Genomic DNA, 20703 nt, shown 5'->3' on the forward strand with positions numbered 1-20703 from the left:
TAGCGATTCAAGATCAAGTCGAATGAAATCTTGAAATCGATGGATGAGACCCAGGTCAAAACGGATCTGTGCGAGGGCAGCCGCTGCCTTTTCAAGTGGAACTCCTTGATGGGCGGTTATATCATCCTCTAGGAAAGTAAGCATCTGATTCCACGACGCCGACGCAGCTAATAGCAAAGAGGCTAGACCGTAGAATGGGTGTGCGTGCGAAGCTCTGGTCGGGTCAAGAAGCAGAGGATCTTTTCCAGGGTGATACATGTGCATTTTGAACTGAAATCGCTGCGGGTCTCGCTCATGCGTTGAATTTCTTGTCGCGAGGGAATATCTTTCGTTGTAGCGTACAGTGCGAAGCAGGGTTGGTGATGCTCCGGTAACCTTTGTTGGATCATCCCACGGGTAAGTCTCTGTGCTGGAGAGAGGGTCACCACTATCGATTAGGTAGACGCCTGGAGGTATGGGTTAAGTTGGGTACGAATGCAAATATGATGGGGATGGCTCACCTCTCCACGACTGCCGCTCTCCTACCTGCATGGGAAGCAAGCAGAATGAAACGACCTGCTCCAGACTAAAATTCCGGGAGCTGTGCAAGTGGACCTTACGAAACCTTGTACTCCCAGACTTGAGATTTTCGAAAAGAAGCTTTTCTTGCCTCAAGCAGCTTTCATCGGCGCGCTGGCGGGTGGCCGCAGAAAGATATGCAGGGTACGCCGCAGCTTGTGACGGTGAACGCCACAGGCTGACAAGCCGAACATGTATAATATTTTTGCGCTGAGAGGGCAATGCGGGAAGTTCATATGACGTGCGAAAACGATTCTGAACGCGCTCAATTTCGAGGTGACCCAAGAAGAGTTCTGGACGTAGGTTGTATTTGTGTGTCAATTGGACAATTGTGCTGGGCGCGAGATGGCCACCGACAATCACCAAGGACGGGAAGCCTCTCTGCCGAACGAGTCAGCCATTGTAGCGAAAATAAGCCAGGGGCTCGGAGATACCGCAAGGTCAACAGCCTGCTGAGATTCTAGGACACTTATCCTGGCAGTATTACGGATATCTGGTGTATTGTTGACATATGCTAATAACTGGCGAAGATAAAAATCAGAATCTGGCGACGTTTGGCACAATTTCTCGAGCTGCCGTCGGAATTCGGATAGAGCCGACTGAGTTTCCATATTCCAGAGCCGGTGTCTGAGATTTGGTTCTCTGGTGCAAATCGAGCAAAAGTTGTCGGTTGTGTTACGCTAGCTACCGAGACTGTAGTAGAAGGTTGTACGTCGTTTCGACGGTCCTTTTCGCGTAGGGTGTGAGGCGTAAGCCAAACTTTTGACAAGTTGTCCTAACGTTTCCGGGGGAATTCGAGTCTAAGCGTACTGCAGAGGTCGACTTGACCGTCCATGTAGGAGGATTGTCTGTGTGGCATCGTATGGGCTTGGTCTTTTGCGATTCTGTAAGTCGGGCCCGGATTGTTGCTTAGAAATGGAGGAAGGCGGGGAAGACATTTGGGGCCGATGAGCTGGCGTGAATAGCGCTAGCTTCTATAGCAACGGCCGGCGCGTAAAAGAACGAAATTATGCAAATCGCCTACCACTTTGACTGCAGCTCTGAGGTCACAGACAGGGATATAGAGCCAATCAAGATTGGGGATACGAGCATCTGCTTCACTTTTCACATAAAACTCCAGTAAGCACAGTTCAGAAAGGTAATACTAAGCAGCTATTCTTCCTGTAAATAAGAATATTGGAAATTATAAAAGAAAGTAGAAAATATACTTTCTTTTATACTTATACTAGTTTATCCTTTTATTTTACTTTGAAAGCTATTAGACACTCTATATTATAATAAATAGTATAGTAGTAGATATTTATCTATAATAGGTCCTATAACTTCAGAGTTTCTCCTTAATAGTCAAATAGTCAAGTGTTTAGTCTTTATCTAATTATTGTATTACTACCTAAGTCTAAACTATATTTTATCAAGTAACTAACTATAAACTATAATCTTAACAATTATTTAGATTATTTAACTATCTATTATATTAATTAACTAGTCTATTTACTTCTAATAATTAAACTATTTTATAGTAGCCTTGCCTTTAGAAACTAGTAGCTGCTATATTAGATATAAAAATTTTAGTCTCTAACTTACTAAATCTAAATTACTATAATGAAGAACTTAATAGGACGTGGTGTATTCTATTGCCTACGATTATCTATACTGGAGGGTGCGACATTTTCAGCCTATAAGTAGGGAACAGCTTGAGGATTATACGGAGTAAACGTTGGCTGGCTGAAAAGCAGTCATCTTTTCAGCGCGGCACACTTTACCTGGTGACATGATTTTCTCACGGCGACTGAGAAAACTGATGATTGGCTATGCTTGGTGATCTCGCCCTTGATTATTTATCCCGCTGCACAGCGGCTCTTGATCGAGCGACACGAGTTACCAGCACGGATAGCTCTGTGGTCGGGATTAAATTAAAAGACCCTGGGGGATAGGCGGACTTGGGTGGTAGTGCCAGCAAGGGGCAGTAAAAGTGGTTAATTCAAAGAGCTTAGCTGACCGAGGTTGCCCGTCGCCGCAGAATTTTCTCTAGGTGGCCGTTGGGCTTTCTTTTATTACGGAATTTGTTTTTTCTTTTCGAACGTGGTTTGAAAGCATGTTAATGTTTGACCCTTCGCGTTGGAATTCTTTGCGAATGTTAGGAGTGACATTCTTACATGGCCACTTTCCGCGGCGGGTAATAATAAAACACGCCGAGAGTGTACTGGTATCGCGGGCTCGAGTGCTAGCGTGCTTTCTTTTTTTGCAATGCGCCGCCCCCTTGCTCTATGTACTGAGTACTCCGTAGGACCCAAGACAATGCAATATCGCTCGGTGGTATGCAACGCGGGGGGACGGCCGGCCGGCACGCAAGGTCGTGTGTGTGATGGACGTGAGCTGCAAAGCTAGAAACAGGCACAAATCTCAACTGGCTGGGCCCAGGCGCGTTCTCGTACCGCGTGATGTGGCGGTTGTACAGATGAAAACGGGCGATGATGCTCAGGCTCAGGTCAGGCGATGGGGATGGGATGACTGTGTCCAAGGGGCCGCGTTTCAGCGCCTGCAATGCACATCTGGACTCTCTGATAGCATGATTCTGCATTTTATAGCATGACCAAAGCCCATGATTTTTTCATTCTTTTTTTACGCTGCTGGGAATCAAATCACAAGATGTGGCGGACAACCTGACAGGGCGCATGAAATGGGTGCCGTGCCGTGCCTGGGTGATCAGGCACGCTAATATGGGTGGGAGATGGGCTTCCCCACACGCAGCAGGCGGGTGTGGCAGCGGGTTCGCCCTCGGCGGCTCTGCGTATCTTGTTAGTGGATGTGACTGCTGATGGAGGTGCTAGAGGTGGCACCCGGTGCAAGCCACCAAATGCAGGGTCAGGGTACTGGTAAAGCTCTACCTAGGTGGCTCTCTTTTTCTAGCGGCTTCAACAGCCCGAGGGAGAGCATTTACTGCCATTCAGACGGTGCATCTCGCGCCCTCAAGTCACCCCTGTATCCAGCACATGTGCTGAAATTTGAATTTAATCTCCTTGCCATATTAAGACTGAACCTCGCCCCCGCCCTTTTCGCTCTGAAGGGTTCATCGCAAGAGGGTCAATCACAGGGCGAACCCCATCTCCCATCTCCCGTAGCCATTTGCCTCGTCTCTATTCGCTTCTCGACTCTTCTCCAAATCTGCCCAATACTCCTTTTCCTCGCTCTCTTTCTCTCTTTCTCTCTTCCTCATCTTTCTCACCTTTCGTCTTTTTTTCCCTGACGACTTGAAATAAAACGCAGCTCTTTAACCGACAGCCGCAACATATACCACGTCGACCTCTGTTTGCACCCCTTTTTTCTAATTTGATACCCACATCCCATCAGCGCTTCCTGCACACCCGCGACGTCATAGCCTCACCCCTTCCGAGACGTTTCTCGACAGAAAATAACCGTCCAAATTCGTACCGCAATCCGAAAATACCAGTTCCTCGACTGGCAAGACAGATACCCGAATTACCTCGAAATACACATCAGCAGCCCTCCTCTTGTTCCAGACATGGACGCTACCACCACCGAACGTACCTATACCGACGAGGAGCTCGATCGCGAATGGAAGCCCACCAGCCGTCGTCCGTTGTCGTAAGTACCGTTTCTTCTCGCAATTTGTCTTTATGCTCTCATTTCCATCCCGCGTTGGAGATCGTCTCGCATTGATGACATGGCCTGCACCTTCCCTGCGTCGCCTTGGCTCTGAGGTCATCTCTACAAACACGACCGCCTCATTACTACAACCACCCGCCTCTTGTTCCAAAAAAGAAATCTCGGGTCCTGCATTCCTCCCAACGACTTTCCGAGTACCTGATACCCGGTCTATCGCCAGCCTCGTCTCCCATTTCCTCGTACCACCTACCGCCCGCCAGGCTTCCCCTCCGAAACATAATCCCTATCCTACCGCCCACACCATGTGGAGAAGGACTGGTCGCTACTCTCCCATTCTGTTTATTATATTCGCTTCTTTCCAGCCCACGTCCTCCTTTTCCTCTCTCCCCTCCATCATCAGCCCATCAATACGTTGAAAACGCGCTTCATCAACCGCCCGAGCAGCCCCCAACCTCATATCCAACACACGCCAACACCAACGCCACAATGGACCACCAGAGCCAGCAGGACATGCAGGCCCAGAAGCAGCAACGACGGCTAACCATCAACTCCGAGGACAGAACCATCGCTCGCTCCTTTTCCGATGAGCTGATGGACATTTTCCGCATCGACAACTCGGTGGCCGATCTCGACCACCAGGTTGACACCAGGTGCGTACACTCCATGGCCGAGCTCGAGCTAGCTCCCCCAGCTATAGCTTGAGCTCCAATGCGCGTCTGAAGCTGAAGCTGACCCCTCCAGACGAGCCAAGGTCAACCGCAACACAATGGAGCTTGCGTCCCTCGAGGCCCGCCTCCGCGAGATGGAAGAACGTCTCAAGCAGAGCAAGCAGGGTCAGCGAAGCCGCCCCGATCTCGAACTCAACACGTCCGACATGGCCAAGCAGGCTCCCACCCACGCACCGCCTCCTCCCCCGACCAAGGACGACAAGGCTCGCTCCCGTCCCGGCACCGCCCGTGCGCCCCAGCAAGCCCCTAGTGCTGGTAACATGCCCCCTACCCCGGGCGGCAGTGAAGGTGAATACCACATTGTCACCAAGGCCGACTACCAATGAAAGCCGACCGCGTTAAGAAAGCAAGCTCGCTAACTGGATCGTTCCTCGTGCTCCCACAGACGGCGACCACCAGTAAATGGTGTACACCACACTTTGCAAACCAATACACATCGAAGAAAGTTGCCCCCCTCGGCCTGCCTACGCCCACGCACCCCTTCGCCCACGATGCATAGATGATGCCGACGTGGTACTTTTCCTGTCCATTTTCAACTCCTTGGACTATCTATCCCATCTCGAAATGGGTAGCTGGCAGTTCAACGCCCTTTTCTCTCCACTTCATTTATACGGCCAGCCCTCTTCTCTTTTTTGGTGGCCGTGTAGCCTATTCATTTATTTAATACTAGCCGTCGTCGACCCATTCTTCCCCCATGGTCGCCCCTTTTTTTATTTCTCAGTCTCAAGCTTCGCAAGCTACGGCCAGTCAACACAGCAATATATACACGATACCAACATCAGATACAACCACCACCAGGCAATGGGCGAAATCACCTTTCAACAACATCATGACAAGAAACGAACTTGATAAGCTACCTTGTGTCTTCATATCAAGGCTGGCTGCGAGCAGCTTATTTTACCAATCACTACACCAACCCGGTGCTGGCTTTCTTGTCCCTCCAGGGAAAAGATCTTTCACCACCGCTGTACTAACACATTCTTTTGCTTGATTTTTCGCTTCATGTTTTGCGATGTCTTGTCCATACAAGGACCAGGAGGTTGGAAAGAGGAATGCCATCTTGTGTACAAGACCGCCGACGTGGTGGTCATTATTGGGGGTTTGGACGTGTCGTATTTTCGCGTATCATTGTACAGCATGATTTCTCTCCAGGATACCAATCATTGACATTATCTGTTCTGCTAAATGTGATTGTTCTTGTGATAGTAATAGCTTCAAGAAGAGAAAACTGGGAGTGTAAATGTAGGCAGACGAAACGATGAGGATGTATGCAACCGACACCTTGGTACGGAAGGGGAAAAAAAGAGACAGAAAGACAACTGAAACAATAAAGAAAAGAAAAACAGCAGGTGAAACATGTGGCCTGATTTAAATACTGACAGGGAGTCAAAGTGGTGGTGACGCGAAAGAAAAACGGCCAAAAGCTCAAAACCCACGTCATTACCTGTCGTATATTCTACTTCTCTCCCCTCTGTTAAACTAACAACTCTAGTTACAAAGCCAGAAAAATGACGGTTGAAAATAATGTCGTCGAGCAAACATAAAATCTACATCTCGTCCGTGAGCACCTTGTTGGCAAATCCAACGCGCTGCTTGTCTAGGTCAAACGCCACAAACAGCGCCTTGAGCATGACATCGCCCAGAACCACAATCTCCATGCCCTCGGCGCTCTGCATGCCGCCCCAGCAGTACTCGCCCTTAGGGTCGGCCGGTCCGTAGTTGAGGTAGCGTCCGGGAATGGTCAGGACGTGCTCCGTGCCCGGAAGCTTGAACAGCAGGTCAGGCAGTTGCTTGGCGTTGGCACAAGGAAACGTGTAGGCGCCGGCAAGCTCGGCAGACTGTCGCATGCCAGGAACACTGTACCAGTACCGGCTGGCCAGGGCGCTGGGCAGAAACATGAGGGTGGTGCCAGTGTCAATGGTGCCAGAGAAACGATAGTACCACCATGTCTGGTCCGGAATGGTCCACGAGGTCAGGTCAAAATCAACGTCCCAGTGAGGGCTCCTGCCGACCGCGTCAAGCCAAGTAATATTGTCCGACGCTTTGGCCATGTCAATGCGGCCAAATTCGAACTGGCCCGTGGCATTCCTCTTGAGATCAACAGTAAAAACGGGTGAGTCAAGAAGCGGTGTAAGTATATCCATAAAGGTCGGCACAGGAGGCTGGATATTGTTTCGCAGGCGCTTGGCCAGCCCCATGATGCCGCTCATTTCGATATCCGTCTCGAAGCGCGAGGCCATTGTCTGTGCCGACTGTACAGTGGCATTTGCTACCTCAATGTTGCCGAATCGAATCGTGTCCTGGTATACTATGCCAAACGCCGCGGTGCCGTCCACTACAGAGGTTAGCATATGCTCGTGATATAAACTCGTGCGTGCTGCTTACGGTACTGGACATCCCAGCTAGATACGTTGAGAAGAGACGAGGTGTGGGAGTCTTTGGGATGATACTGAGGCGCCCACGGTCCGTTTCTGTTGACACGGTAATTTGTATCTGTGGATTGCACCCACCTATTTTGTGTTAGAAAGATGGCACTGAAGTCAATTGTCGCATACGTACACATCAGAAGAGCCTGTATCCAACGCCATTTTGACAGTCTGCGGCGGATTGCCAATCTGTATGTCGGCCAAGTACAAATCATCGTTTCCCATAGGGTGAACGTCGACGAGCCCATCTGCGTATCGTTAGGTCCGACTTGATTGTGGATGTTTACTTGCAACATACCATCGTCTGCCAGGGAAAACGCTGAGGAACCAGGCTTCGAGATACTGCCGCCCCATTTCTGCCTCACTGTGGCCCATTCGCGCTGAAAGTCCCTCTTGCCGGTCCCGCTGCGCGCAACATCGAACGAAAAGGTGGCCGAAGATGTATCCTGGGTATTCCGAGCAGGGAGCGCGAAAGATGAGACAAGTGAAGCCGCAAGCGACAGCAGAGACAGGCTCTGCCACAACATTGCAGATCGAGGTGGTGGATGCCGAGAAACGTTTCGAGGAATCAAACGGAAAAGTTCAAGCAACAAAAGAAGAAGAAGAAGCGAACGACTAGATAATTGATGGAATTCTCTGAATGAAAGTGAAAAGAGAAGAGGGAAGATAGCGAGTGACAAGAGTGACTGACTGGGCAATGCGCAGGTGAGGAACGAGAAACGACCGACGTGGCCGGGGCGAGAGGGGAAGTGTTAATAAACCAAAGGGAGCTGCAGGACCGTCGCATGTACGATCCAAACACCCCAAACACGCTATTGAGGCAATGCACGTCTTCTTCTGAAGCAGACTGCAGAAACGGGTCGGCAGGCACAAACGGATGTCACCTTGGCAGCTGCCGCTCCGCCAGCTGGCAACGAACAAGATCAACATGACCATACAATACCAAGCGCCAACACCGCTAGTAATTCTGGCTCGAGTACGCCGATCCATGCACCTAAAGTTCCTTTCAATCTCAAATTCGAAACCAATCTTGCCACAAAAAAAAAACCATACCATGGCACCGTCTCGTATTGGTCGCCGGGAGCAAAGCCATCTGGGCTTGGTACCACGTAGCACCAAGGACAAACACGGTATGAGAGCCAGTCCAGAGCAGGCCTTGGTTGGCAGAGGGGGAAATGAACGGAGGCTTCTCCCGTGCAGATGGCGTGCGTCATGTTCGCCGTCTGGCCCTCGCCCGAATGTGCATGCAGAAAGCTGAGGGCTGCACAAAAGGCCAACACGACCACCTGCACACCTATACACGACGGTTGACTGCGAAAACGTGACATCGTGATATGCTCTCCTCTCCTCTGGCTTACACCAATGTGGAATCAATCGCCTTCTATTTTCTAAACAGCTACCTTCAGTTGTTACATATATACAGTGTTGATATGATTATCCCCCGTTCCAAGGGGACGCATTAGTCGTTTAGCCCATCTATAGTTCGTCATGTCCTTGCTTCTTTTTCGTCTCCTCCTTAGTCTCCTTGGTCTTCTCCTCCTCCTTGGTTTCACCCTCCTTCTTCTTATCCTCCTCGGCCTGGCGCTTGCGGATCTGGTCGAGAATCTTGTCGAGCTCCTCTTGGTCGATACCCTCGCCAAAGATTTCCGCGTCCATGTCATCGACGTTAAACTTCTTGCCCTTGCCCTTACCCTTGCTCTTCGACTTGCTAGACTTCTTGGCCTTGGGCTTCTTGGTACCGCTGTTGAACGAGCGGATGCCCCTCATGGCAATCTCCATGCTCACCTTGCTTAGTTTGTCCTGCTTTGCGGCAATGTCGCTGCTAAGCAGCACGGGGTCCTCAGTGGCACCAAGCTTGTCCTGCTTGGACTCCATCTCCTTCAGCCACTCTTTGGTCTCAGTGTTGAGCTTCTCAACCTCGACGAGGTCCTCACGCTTATACAGGGGCGGGGTGGCCGCGGCGGGCAACTCTTCCTCAACCTCTTGCTTGGCCTCGGTGGCGTCCTCATCCTCGAGGCCGTCAAAATCTCCTGTTGACGACTCGGCGGGGGCAGAGGAAGTGGGAGTGGAGCTAGACGCCGCGGAAGAGCTGGCAAGGTACTCCTCGTGCTCGTCAATTTGTTTGTAGATGTCTTTGAGGAACTTGTCGGTCTGGCCTACGACCTCCTTGAGGTTCTTGATAGCCTCAGGTCTGGCAGTGAATTCCTTCACGCGGGTCTGAATGGGGTCAACAAGATCCTGCAGTGACTTAAGCTTGGCCTTGAATTCGTCCTTGACGGCAGTGAGACCACCCTCGTAGAGCCAGTCACTGGCCTCGCTCGCCTTCTCGGAGAGAACAGTGCGTTCCTTCTCGGTGGACTTGATGACAAAGTCGTCGTTCTCAAGAAGATCGCGAATCTTGTAGGTGAAGGCCTCGAGCTTGTTCAAGGCCTCCTCACGCTGGATTCTAGCCTTGTCGGAAGCGGCAAAGGCCTTGAGGCGATCGCGGGAGGTAGTGAGCTCTTCTTTGGTGAATGGGGGGATGCCAGCCTTCTCAAGAACAACCTCGACGGGAATGTGGACGAGCTCCCTCTTCTTCACATCTTCCTTGGGCTCCTCAGCCGCCTCAGTCGACTTGGAGTCCTTGGCGTCAGTAGAGCCAGAAGCCGACTCAGTAGAAGAGGAAGCGCTCTCCGACGTTTTGGACGTCTTGGAAGACTTTTTAGATTTTGTAGACTTGGTGGACTTCTTGCCTGACTTGGACGAGGTAGCGTCGGCCTTGGCATCCTCACCATCCTCGGACGAGTCCTTCTTGCCGAATCCAAAGAGGTTCTTGACACCGTCCATGATGGTCTCCTTAACTTCGGCCTCGCATTCGACGATGGCCGAGGCGACGGCAACTTCGCCATTCTCGTTGGCCAGCTTGAGGGCAAGCTTGAAGACAATCTCGGAGTCGACGCAGGAGGGGTATTTGTTCTTCAGAGCAGCTGCCGTGGCAGTCAGGTTCTTAGTAGCAAATGTAGCAACAGTCTTGTCGTCGTCGCCGACTTGCTGGTAAAAGCTGCCAGAAAAATCCTTGAAGTCGTTGAAAGTAAGCTCCTTGGGGGCGCCACCGAGAGGGGAGACGGAAGTCCAGAGGCGCTGGCGCTGTTCCTTGCCCTTGGGGTTGGTATACTTGATGCCAGCGCTGTACATGGAGCCCTCAGTGGCGCGAATTTCCTTGACACGGAAGCTGGGAGACAGCTCGGCGCCACGGAAACCAGCACCAAAAACGGCAGCCTCGTCAGAGTTGACGTTGGAGCGGACCTTGTCGGTGGAACCGGCAAGGTTCTCAAGAGCTTTCTGGACGAATGGAGTTCTGGTAGCACCGCCGTGAAGAATGATGGAGTCAATGTCAACCATGTCAAGTCCGGCCATTTTGAGAGCATCATTGACAACAACGGCAACTCGCTTAGGGAAGTCCTGGGCCATGGCCTCGAAATCGGCACGGCCCAGCTTGTACTTGAAGTCGACATCCTCATAGAGGCCCTCAAAGCTTGCGCCAGTGTTTTGGTTGGCGCTCAGGACATGGCGGACACGTTCTGCTTCCTTGAGGAGCTTGGCCACGGCACGTCCGTGGGCGCGAACACCGTCCGAGGTAGCGGAGATCTTCTGAGCCGACTTGGACTCGACAAACTGCGAAATCATGTCGTCCGTGATGAGGTAGTTGAGAGCGTCACCACCAAGAGCGCGGTCCCATCCGGCGCCGAGGGACAGGACCTCCTGGACCGTTTTGTTGTATTTGCCAATGTCCTTGACAGTGCGGCTCTGGAACTTGAGGACGGTGGCGGTGGAGGAGCCGGCGCCCATGTCAAAGACAATGTGGTGCTCGGGCTTGGCGCCCTCATTGATGTTGGGGAACGTGCGGCTGGTGGCGTAGTTGAGACCAACAGCCAGACCGTCGCTCATGATGCTGAGAACTTTGAGATTGGCCATTTCAGCGGCGAGCGTGAGGGCGCGGCGCTCCTCGATAGTGTAGAATGGCGGGACGGTCATGACGATGGAGCGAACCGACGAGCCCTCGCCGGCGAGAGCCTCGGCGTTCTTCTGGATGCTCTGGAGCTCCATGGCGAGCAGCTCCTCAACCATCCACGACTCCTCCTCGGCGGTCAGGGTCTTAGTCTTGAGGGACGAGGTGCCGCGGGTGGCGTGCTCCTGCAGCTCCAGGGCTGGGTGGCGCGCGGCGTACTCGGCGACAATTGTGTGGCCAACAGGGAGGCCGAGGAGCGTCTTGAGGTTCGGGTAGACTTCGCCGGGGAATCGCGCGGAGAGGGCAATGGCGTCGGCGCCGTAGGCACGCTCGGGGTACTGGCCTGGCTTGGCGCCGCCGGGGGCGGGCTTGAAGGCTACGGCCGAGGTTTCTTTGCGTCGCGAGTCCTTGGTCAGGACAATGTCGAGGGGGACGCCAGGCTTGACGAGGGCGGCCTTGATGTACTCGGTGCCGAGATCGACGCCGAGGACGGCAGAGGCGGCCATGACGTTGGCCGAGAAGAGGAAGACGGCTCCGAGGAGCGTCATGAGCGACGACAGGCGTAAGCGCGTCATTGTGTGCTGGATGCGGTGTGGTGTTGGTGTGTAGAAGTGGTGGCCCGGCGGCGGGACAAACAATGAAGGGTGGTGCCTCGTGTAGCTATGGGTATCAGAGGCAAACGAGCATTGAGGAAAGGGAGAATAGAGCAGGAAGTAAAACGAGGCTGAAGAATGCGGGTGATTCAACAGCCGTTACAATGCAAACGACTCAATTGCTCCCGGTGAGGTGGGCAAGTCGTCCTCTTTTGTCGGCGGTAGTGCAGTATTGGAACAAAATAAAGGTTGATGTGGCCAGAGAAGCATGTCGACAGGACAGCTTGTACAGACCTAGCTCCACTCTGGCAAGGAAGCGCAAGTACCGAAAAGGACAAGTTGCAGAGCTCCTTGGCGTAAACGGTACTAGTGAGGTACCTGGTACCTGCCGCTTGATCTTTTCAAGGTGCAGGCGCGCCACAGCCCGCGCCACAATGCATGTTCTGCGGCAGGGCCTGTAAGGCTGTGAGCTTCAGTGGCTTACCTGCACCTACAAGATGCTTGTCGACGCAAGGCAACAGAAGCGTGTTAGGACGCTTCTCTAGGTACTCTGTGAAAAATTAAAAAGCAGGATGGGAATTCGTGATTTAATCGCATTAGAGCGTATTAGAAATCTAATTTATGCTACTGAACCGTATACTGTCTCCGGCCTTGACTGCCAAGCAGTCCAGAGACACTTACAAGACTACATCTCATCATAAAAGACCATCGTGTATAAATGTCCTGGCACCATCTTTCAGATTTCCCCATGTAAAGAGTCAACCATGAATTCAGCGCCACAGCCAGTGCTTATGGCGGCGCCAGTCCCAAATGTTCATATATTCTCTTCACAGCGACATCGTCACCCTCCATCGAAGCGCTCTGCTCCCGCGCTACCCATCCCTCTGTCCACCCACCCCCAAAGCCCACCACCCACACATCGTCCGAGTCGCGATGCACCAGCACGCTGCCCGCCTTGCCGTCGCCCCATACGACGCCCATGCCGTGCAGCGCGTCCACCGTCGCCCGCACCTGCGCCGCCCACTTCCTGCGGCGCGCCTCGGGCACGTCTGATGGCGCCTCGATGCTGCCCAGCGTGCGTGGCGCCTCTGGCGCGGGAACGTACTCCTGCAGGAAGCCCACCAGCCTTGCGTCCTTGGGCGTGTAGAGGAAGCCGACCAGCTGCGGGACTCGTAGCGTGCCAGCCAGGCCAGAGGCCGTCATCTTCCAGAGTTGGTCGGCCTCTCTCTGGGGCGAGCCACCCCGGCTGTTTGGGACATGTGCCGTCTTGGCACACAGCTCGCGGCCGTCGACCTGCACGCGCGCAACGCAGCCGCTGCGCCCAAGGCCTTCCAACACGCGGACATCTTTCGTGGAATATAGAGGCAGCGTACATCCCTCGCGCAGGACGAACAACGGTGGTCCGACGCGGGCAGATCGCACGCCGTGCATTAGTCTGGCTTCATCAGGGACCAATCTCGTCGTTCCGCTCACCCCTGTCCGAAAGGTAAATGCATGCTCGGGAGGGAACATGAACGTGTCGAGGTTACCACAGTCCACCGCAGCAGGATTCGGCTCTGCCACCGGTGCAATGGCGTCAAACAGCTCACGCCCTATGTCCATAACGACCTTGACCATCTCGTCCGAGACGCGATCCATCTCCTCCAAGTCATTCATTTCGCATGCCATGTTGTACCGGTCAATGAACACATTCTCCACCGAGTAAGATCCAGCGCACGAGCGCGACTGGCGAAAGAGAATGATGATGCGTACGGCGTTCCAGCGAATAGTTAACGAGAGCGCATGCTTGGAGGTGCTGCGCAAGTGCTCAAAGCTGATTGTGGACTGGCTCATGGTTTCGGCAAGCATACTTTCTCTCAGTAATGAGAGTTTTTGAGTTGTGAATGTGCAATTCCTGGCACAAGCAGCGTCTGAGGCGACGTGGTTCACAAGCCGCATGGCTGGGCTTCATGCTGTATTACACCGGTCACACTATGCTCAGTCTCTTCCCCGGTACTTGAGAGTCGTACCACCTACTTTGATCTAGGCGGCTTTTCATCCTCGTTTATTGTCGCCGAATCAGTTGATCACTAAGCCTCGGGTAGCCTTAGCTGCAACCTTTTTACCTTGTCACATCGCCGGCTCTCGTTGAGCTGCCGAGCCTGTCATGTCACGGAATCCGTTTCTTCGATCAATTTGCCATTGTTACTGCCCCCGGGCCACCTAGGGCCGCCAATGTGTTTCATTATCTCATGCATACTCTTGTTTTACATCAACTCAACTCGCCCGTCCATACATGCGCTTGCTGCCGGGCCGGCGCAAGATTCCAGAAGCTTTATTAGCTGTCATGGTGCTGCATGCCGGCCTTTCACTTATCCTTCAAAATCCAGTGCCAAAAAAAGGTCGATGAAGACCGAAAACGCCGCCATGCCTTTGTGTACAAGTTCCTCTGCGCTGTGGAGGATGGTAAATGTATCGCCTGACACTCTAATCAGGCTGTAGCCAATTCAGTGTATTTACTAGTTCTCCTGGCGAGGGGGGCGAGGGGCGGCACCTCCCGAGTTTGGGTTGCGGTTGTCTCTTCCCCTGCCGCGACCATCACCACCGCCGCGGCCACCTCGAGCGCCTTGACCGCGGTAGGCACCGCGACCGCGGCCACGAAAGTTGCCACTGCCTTCGCGCTCATGACGACCCCGGTTCCGCTGCACCTGGTGGAATCCATCATTTGGCTGCGCAGGAGCGGCGGAAGGGGTCTAGTGCCTGTTAGTTTGCGTTCCAAAAACATCAATTAAAGCAAATTTACTTACGGCAGTGGTTACTTCAGGTTGATCGTCAGCCCAAGACTTGCCACTAGGGGCCTCAACGAGAGCGGCAGCAGGGGCGGCGGCCGGCTCTTGGGGGGCCTTGACATCTACCCACTCTTGTGAAATGGACAGATCGTTACCGTTAGCCAGGCCGTTTGGAGTGGGTTCGCTGATCGTCAGGGATTCAGCGCCAGCCTCAATCTCCGCAGCAGTGGCCGGCGGCAGGTTGACGGCCGCAGCAGGAGCAGAGTCCTGCGTCTCCGTCTCCACCGACTGTGCGGCTTCAGTGTACCCCATTGCGGTGTAGCCCTTAGCTAGGGCACCGATGTCAGAGTCTAGTATTGTGTCAGTACCAAGAGCGCCGTGATATTCCATCTTACTTACAGGTTGACTCAAGAGTCTCACCGGGAACGCTGATGACTTGCTCTGCAGATCCCTCCATCAGTTTCATCATGGCAGCTACAGCAGAGCTGTCTCCGGAGTAAATGGCGAGAAGAACACCCTCAATAGCCTGGTTCTCGTCCGCGTCAGGGTTGCTGCCCTCCTCTCGACGGTACGCAGCTAGGCGGAGGAACTGTGACAGCAGGAGCAGGTTGTCCTGGAAGGTCTCGTCGAAAGCTTGCTTAGCCTCCGCAGTCGCATCAGCCTTAAGCTTTTGAATTGTTTTCTCGAATTCGGCCTTTTCAGTGGCAGCCTGGGCCGCATACTGATCATGCACCCTCTGAGACTGAGCCAGCTGCTCCTCGAGGGTGGCGAGCTGCGCCTGCAGAGCAGGCTTCTTGAGGATCTGGGCCCTTTGGTCGGTGTTGAGGATCTTGGAGGCAACCAGTTCTTCGAGGGTCTTGCCCTTGTGCTCAGCAAGAAGGGAGTCGGTCTTGTTTGCGTTCAGCTGTAAGTAGTAATTAGCACAAATGGCAACGCAGCATGGGAACTGCTGATAGCCTTACAATCTTCTTGTTTACATTTCGAATGTTCCTGAAAACGTGTTAGGTCAGCTCCGTGCGACACAACATTTACCACCTGGTGTGACACATACTTCTGAAGCTCCTTGATGTATGGGCTCTCGAAACCATCATCGGTCTTGTCCGCAGAAACGGCGAGAGACGCGGTGCTAAGAGCAGGAGAATCGGTGCGCTCGATGGCCTTGGCAGCCTTCTTTCTAGCGGACTTGGACATAGGCTGGGCAGCAGTTGAAGCAGCCATGGCGATCGATCGGAAGGCTTAGCTGAGCTGGTTGACTAGGTGTTGTTTGAGGGGGCCGTCGACGGAAATCGAGGGCGGCAGTCGGAGGGAGGTGTTGAAAAGACGAAAATGGCAGTACTCGAATACAGCAGCGGATGCAAAGACGCAAATGCGATATCAGAAAGAGGCAGTGGTGGCGGAAGAGTTTGGGTTGTAGGGGGAGGAGAAGAGCTCGAATAGTCGATGTGGAGGAGTGAAACGGACGGCGCACCTAACGGGTGGTGCCCGTTTGCTCGACCGCCGCCCGCACGGTGGGGAGACGGGGAGACGGGTTCTAGAACCACAAAGAAACACGAATCTTTAGGCATCGGTTGGGCGCAAACAAGTTCGATTGTTATTAAGTCGACAGGCCATAGGGACGGGTATCTAAATAATTCAATTGCTAGCGAGTTTATCGCAATACTCGATTCACAGAGGGTTGGCAAACCATCGGTGCCTGAATGTAATCTACTGAGGCAATGTGGGCCTGGTCTCGTGCACACATGGGGTTGCCGTGCTGCAGTAAATAGGGAGAGTTTGAAGTCGCGACATGCTGGATTCACCTCGCCTGATGCCATTCGCAGCATACAGTATCACATAGCTACGAGGCGCATACTGAATGAGATATTTGCGCGACGACGGGCAGCTGTTTCATCGTGTCGATCGTGTTGTGTCGTGTCGCATGCGAAGCGCGATCTTGATAGATCGGGTCGTAATAGGGTTGTCCGCTATCCACAGACTATTGTCCGCGTCTTTTCTCTGTTCCACCTCTGACCGCAGTATTTCAGCCCTTGAATTTGGCAAGAATATCCTGCGACGCTGATGAGTAGTTGTTCACGATATACTGACGTTGCCATGCTCACTCGGGTCGCCTTTTTGACACTGCGGGTGGTTAGGCCTCTTTCGCCCGACTGCTTGGATTGAATGGCCGCTTCTTTGATGAGACTAAATTAGTGTTAGCGACTTCGCAAGGTAAGTCCGGCCACTGCTGTTACTACCTCTCCATGAAGAGTACGTAGTTCAGATAGATCTGGTGCATTGTCAGCCATGTAAACAAACGGGAAGCGCCACACTACGTACCGACACGTCGGCGTCCTTTTTCAGTGTATGGTTGGAGTGCGCCTTGACAATCTTCTTCAAGGTCGATTTTGGATATGCTTTTGCACCCATTCTGACAATGTACCTCCCTATCCAAGGCCGTAGATGAAAACGAAGCCGTCTGGAAATCACGTTTAATTCTCGGTCGTCGCGTACTGAAGCTATGCTTCTCGCCAGCTTGTGTGGGGCCAGATTGTGAGGAGACGGTGCGAAATCGGGGAAAACACGGTATGACACACAGTACCCCACCATCATTTCTTGAGCTCCTTGGTCCCAGGTTACGACCAGCATAGAGGCAGATCAGCGACGAGGCCCATTCACTCCCAATATAGCTCTCAAAATGTCGTCGTTATTACAAAGGCGCATGGTATGCAGCTTCTACAGACACTACCCGCTCATTCCTGCGGCTAACAATGCGTCACGCAGCTCTCCAAGGACGAGGAGAATGCGGGACAAGAAGTCGAGGTCCGTCGCGAGGACCAGGACAAGATCAACAGATTCAGCAGACTGCACCAAAGAGAACTGCTTCTGGGGGAGGAGCTGAAGGCGAAGAATGTTTGTTTGGTTCCTGCTTGGTACAAAAGCCTCTGCTGACAACGACGCCAAACAGAAAGAAAAGGAAGAGCTAGACGACCTCTCGACCGAACTCGAACTTGCCGACGAAGACGAGAAGATCCAGTATGAAAACTCCTGAAGCAATGGATGCACTGGAAGTTGACTGTGTATTGACAATTGCTGCAGATACAAGATTGGCGACGCATTCTTCCACCTACCGCTCGAGCAGGCGCAAGAAATGCTGAGCACGGCGACGACTCGAATTGAAGAAGATACGGGAGCTTTGGAAGAAAAGATTAGCACCATCAAGGAGCAAATGACGGAGCTAAAAGTCGACCTCTACGCCAGATTTGGCAAGCAAATCAATCTCGAAGTATAGACCACGATTTATGCAACCGGAAAAAATCATCATACTCCAATACCTGTCTTTCTGTGAAAGTTTCGACCAAAATCCCAAGGTTGCAGCATTGTACTTGTTACGCGACATTTGAGATATGTCTAGCCCTTTGTCGTGAAGGCATCAGTGCTCCGCGGGCCGTAAACCGGAGTGTGACGTTAGTGCTTCACAGGCGTATTGGTAAGTGGCCGGAAAGCTGCGAGGCAACCCTGACCTACACCAAAACAAGGAAAAGCACGCACGGTGCTCACCTTCATTCCGGCCCCCAGGCCGCGGACAACTGGGGCTAGCCTTGTAGCCGAGCGCAGCCGGCCATTTTACTGGGCGACAAAAGAGTTTTATCTCGGAATGGACACCGCACCACCGCACTGTTAAACCCGGCATGCTGAGGCGCCGCCCGATGTACGGCCCCACGTACGACTGGACTAAGCAGCGTAATTAGGTCCGTCCATGAGCAGGATTTCAAATTATGGCTCGCAGCTCCTGTTCGTTCTCTCTTATTGCCATATGCAAGAGCTCACTGCTGGAACCGCCTCTGCAAGACTTGGATAGTTTTGCCGCGCAAAGAAGGCCGACGCGGGCGACTACACACACATAGCACAGCCTGGTTCCGTGACTTGTCATGACACAGCCGAGTCGGAGAACATTAACCCGGGCAGTCGTACTAGAATGAGCGGCGGCAATATGACCGGCAGCGACTCTACCGTTGTCGGCGAGGGGAAAGAAACCTCGAGCGGCCATTGTATGTCCTCCCCCAGCTGCGTTCCCCAACCAGTTACATTTGCCCTGCTTACCAATTCTGACATTTCACATAGATGAGGGGCAGCATCATCTACCCAGTGCTGAAATGAATCGAGAAGTGGAAGAGGACATCGTCGACTCGACCTTGCCCGAGGAGGACGACCTCGAGGAGGACAATCTCAATGCGTTGGACCAGATCCGCTCCCGCACACGCAGCCGTCCTGGCTACGAGACGATAGAATGGAAAGTCGATGACCCCGAGAACCCCAAAAACTGGTCCAAGGTCCGTTGTCCAACCTGATTGCCTCTTACTCCTCTAACACAACAAAACTGACCCAAATGCGCCGACTGGCTTTCAGACCAAAAAGTACCTCGTCGTCGCCTTGACGTCGATGCTGGTCCTCAACTCGACGATTGGGTCCGCTCTACCCAGCCAGGCCATTCCATTCATCGCAGACTACTTTGGCGTCGCCTCGCAGGAGCAGCGCGTGCTACCCATCTCCGTCTTCCTCGTCGGCTACGTCTTCGGCCCGCTCATCTGGGGCCCGCTCAGCGAGCACATTGGCCGGCGCAACCTGACGCTCGTCACCTTTACCAGCTTCACCCTCTTCACCATGGGCTGCGCGCTCGCGCCCTCGTGGGGCGCGCTGCTCGTGCTGCGCTTCTTCACCGGCGTCTTTGCCGCCTCGCCCATTGCCATTGTCGCCGGCATCCTCGCCGACATCTACGGCGACGCCCGCGAGCGCGGCCGCGCCTTTGGCATCTTCATGGTCGTCACCACCCTCGGCCCGCTCATCAGCCCCGTCATCTCGGGCTACACGGCCGACACCGTCGGCTGGCGCTGGGCCTTTTGGGTCAACCTCATGTACGCCGGCGCCACCCTCGCCTGCGTCCTCTTCCTCCCCGAGACGTACGAGCCTGTCCTGCTCGAGCGCCGCGCCCGCCGCCTCCGCCGGCAAGACCCGACCCACAACAAGGTCGTCGCCCCGCGCGAGCTCGAGGAGACGGACCTCGGCCAGCTCGTCAGCGTCGTCCTCGCCCGGCCCCTGCGCATGCTCTTCACCGAGCCCATTGTCGCCTGCTGCTGCGCCTACCTCGGCCTCGTCTACGCCGTCTTCTACATGTCCTTCCAGGCCTACCCCATCATCTACCAGGGGCTCTATCACCTCAGCCCCGGCGAGACCGGCCTCACCTACCTCTCCGTCGGCGTCGGCGCCGCCATTGCCTTTCCCATCTTCTGGAACTGGGACGCCGTGCTCGCCCGCGCCCAGGCCCGCGGCGCCGCCTGGACCAAGCGCGAAGAGTACCGCCGCCTGCCGCTCGCCTGCATCGGCGGGCCGCTCTTCGTCATCTCCCTCTTCTGGATGGGCTGGAGCGCCCGGCCCGGCGTGCACTTTGTCGTCCCCCTGCTCGCCGGCATCCCCTTTGGCATGGGCATGATCCTCATCTTCTTCGCCATCCTCAACTACCTCGTCGACGCCTACGAAATCTTTGCCGCCTCCGCCAACGCCGCCTCCTCCACGAGCCGCTCCATCCTCGCCGTCGTGCTGCCCTTTGCCACGACGCGCATGTTTGAGCGCCTCGGCATCGCGGGCGCCTGCTCGCTGCTCGGCGGCCTGCTCGCCGTCATGTGCATCATTCCTTTCGTCTTCATCTGGAAAGGAGAAGCCATTCGTGCGCGGTCCAAGTTTTGCGTCGCGCTGCGTGAGAGGCGTGAGAAGTTGGCGCGGAGGGCAGAGGAGCGACGTCTTCGGCAGGAAAGAGAGCAGATCCGTGAAGCGGAGAGAGAAAAAGCACAGCGTCAGCAGGCGATGGAGCTTCAGGAAGTTTGAGGTTGCAAAATTTCTATGCATGACAGCGTTTTCCTAGGGTTCAACGACATATGTACACAAGGCACTGTACAGCGACTCGCACACGTTTCAGCGGTTAGCATTCGTGATTGTTTGCGCGCATTGCAGGGCAGTATTTAAAGTTCATTGATACATCTG

General features: G+C 53.7%; 9 protein-coding genes across 11 annotated transcripts; 3 read left to right on the plus strand and 6 right to left on the minus strand.

Moving 5' to 3' along the window:
* Positions 1 to 182: 182 nt before the first annotated feature.
* Positions 183 to 1169, minus strand: LMH87_000261 (uncharacterized protein; the record flags this gene model as incomplete). The annotated part of the gene is made up of 4 exons (XM_056198139.1): positions 183 to 239; positions 343 to 446; positions 501 to 939; positions 993 to 1169. 4 exons carry the CDS (start codon positions 1167 to 1169, stop codon positions 183 to 185), a joined length of 777 nt encoding a protein of 258 aa, XP_056055117.1.
* A 2912-nt stretch (positions 1170 to 4081) lies between these two features.
* On the plus strand, positions 4082 to 5315 carry LMH87_000262 (uncharacterized protein; the record flags this gene model as incomplete). 2 transcript variants are annotated; one of them, XM_056198140.1, is made up of 4 exons in its annotated part: positions 4082 to 4164; positions 4746 to 4835; positions 4927 to 5201; positions 5299 to 5315. In XM_056198140.1, 4 exons carry the CDS (start codon positions 4082 to 4084, stop codon positions 5313 to 5315), a joined length of 465 nt encoding a protein of 154 aa, XP_056055118.1. The 2 variants fall into 2 exon arrangements, with proteins under 2 accessions (XP_056055118.1, XP_056055119.1); XM_056198141.1 differs by having other exon boundaries at positions 4927 to 5168.
* Positions 5316 to 6460: 1145 nt separating this feature from the next.
* On the minus strand, positions 6461 to 7866 carry LMH87_000263 (uncharacterized protein; the record flags this gene model as incomplete). Its single annotated transcript, XM_056198142.1, has 4 exons — positions 6461 to 7248; positions 7299 to 7423; positions 7473 to 7587; positions 7638 to 7866. The coding sequence occupies 4 exons, from the start codon at positions 7864 to 7866 to the stop codon at positions 6461 to 6463; spliced, it is 1257 nt and encodes a 418-aa protein (XP_056055120.1).
* Positions 7867 to 8815: 949 nt separating this feature from the next.
* Positions 8816 to 11902, minus strand: LMH87_000264 (uncharacterized protein; the record flags this gene model as incomplete). Of its 2 annotated transcripts, none has more annotated exons than XM_056198144.1 (1): positions 8816 to 11902. In XM_056198144.1, the coding sequence occupies one exon, from the start codon at positions 11900 to 11902 to the stop codon at positions 8816 to 8818; it is 3087 nt and encodes a 1028-aa protein (XP_056055122.1). The 2 variants fall into 2 exon arrangements, with proteins under 2 accessions (XP_056055122.1, XP_056055121.1); XM_056198143.1 differs by having other exon boundaries at positions 8816 to 10513.
* Positions 11903 to 12709: 807 nt separating this feature from the next.
* On the minus strand, positions 12710 to 13858 carry LMH87_000265 (uncharacterized protein; the record flags this gene model as incomplete). Its single annotated transcript, XM_056198145.1, has 1 exon — positions 12710 to 13858. One exon carries the CDS (start codon positions 13856 to 13858, stop codon positions 12710 to 12712), a length of 1149 nt encoding a protein of 382 aa, XP_056055123.1.
* Positions 13859 to 14418: 560 nt separating this feature from the next.
* LMH87_000266 (uncharacterized protein) lies at positions 14419 to 15906 on the minus strand (the record flags this gene model as incomplete). Its single annotated transcript, XM_056198146.1, has 5 exons — positions 14419 to 14652; positions 14707 to 15038; positions 15088 to 15592; positions 15651 to 15678; positions 15740 to 15906. The coding sequence occupies 5 exons, from the start codon at positions 15904 to 15906 to the stop codon at positions 14419 to 14421; spliced, it is 1266 nt and encodes a 421-aa protein (XP_056055124.1).
* Positions 15907 to 16708: 802 nt separating this feature from the next.
* Positions 16709 to 17094, minus strand: LMH87_000267 (uncharacterized protein; the record flags this gene model as incomplete). Its single annotated transcript, XM_056198148.1, has 4 exons — positions 16709 to 16735; positions 16788 to 16869; positions 16923 to 16954; positions 17005 to 17094. 4 exons carry the CDS (start codon positions 17092 to 17094, stop codon positions 16709 to 16711), a joined length of 231 nt encoding a protein of 76 aa, XP_056055125.1.
* Positions 17095 to 17362: 268 nt separating this feature from the next.
* Positions 17363 to 17956, plus strand: LMH87_000268 (uncharacterized protein; the record flags this gene model as incomplete). Its single annotated transcript, XM_056198149.1, has 4 exons — positions 17363 to 17389; positions 17449 to 17577; positions 17633 to 17700; positions 17764 to 17956. The coding sequence occupies 4 exons, from the start codon at positions 17363 to 17365 to the stop codon at positions 17954 to 17956; spliced, it is 417 nt and encodes a 138-aa protein (XP_056055126.1).
* A 687-nt stretch (positions 17957 to 18643) lies between these two features.
* LMH87_000269 (uncharacterized protein) lies at positions 18644 to 20547 on the plus strand (the record flags this gene model as incomplete). Its single annotated transcript, XM_056198150.1, has 3 exons — positions 18644 to 18716; positions 18790 to 18998; positions 19075 to 20547. 3 exons carry the CDS (start codon positions 18644 to 18646, stop codon positions 20545 to 20547), a joined length of 1755 nt encoding a protein of 584 aa, XP_056055127.1.
* Positions 20548 to 20703: the final 156 nt, after the last annotated feature.

This window comes from Akanthomyces muscarius, chromosome 6 (genome assembly GCF_028009165.1).
Source record: "Akanthomyces muscarius strain Ve6 chromosome 6, whole genome shotgun sequence".
In the NCBI taxonomy this organism is placed as follows: Eukaryota; Fungi; Ascomycota; class Sordariomycetes; order Hypocreales; family Cordycipitaceae; genus Akanthomyces; species Akanthomyces muscarius.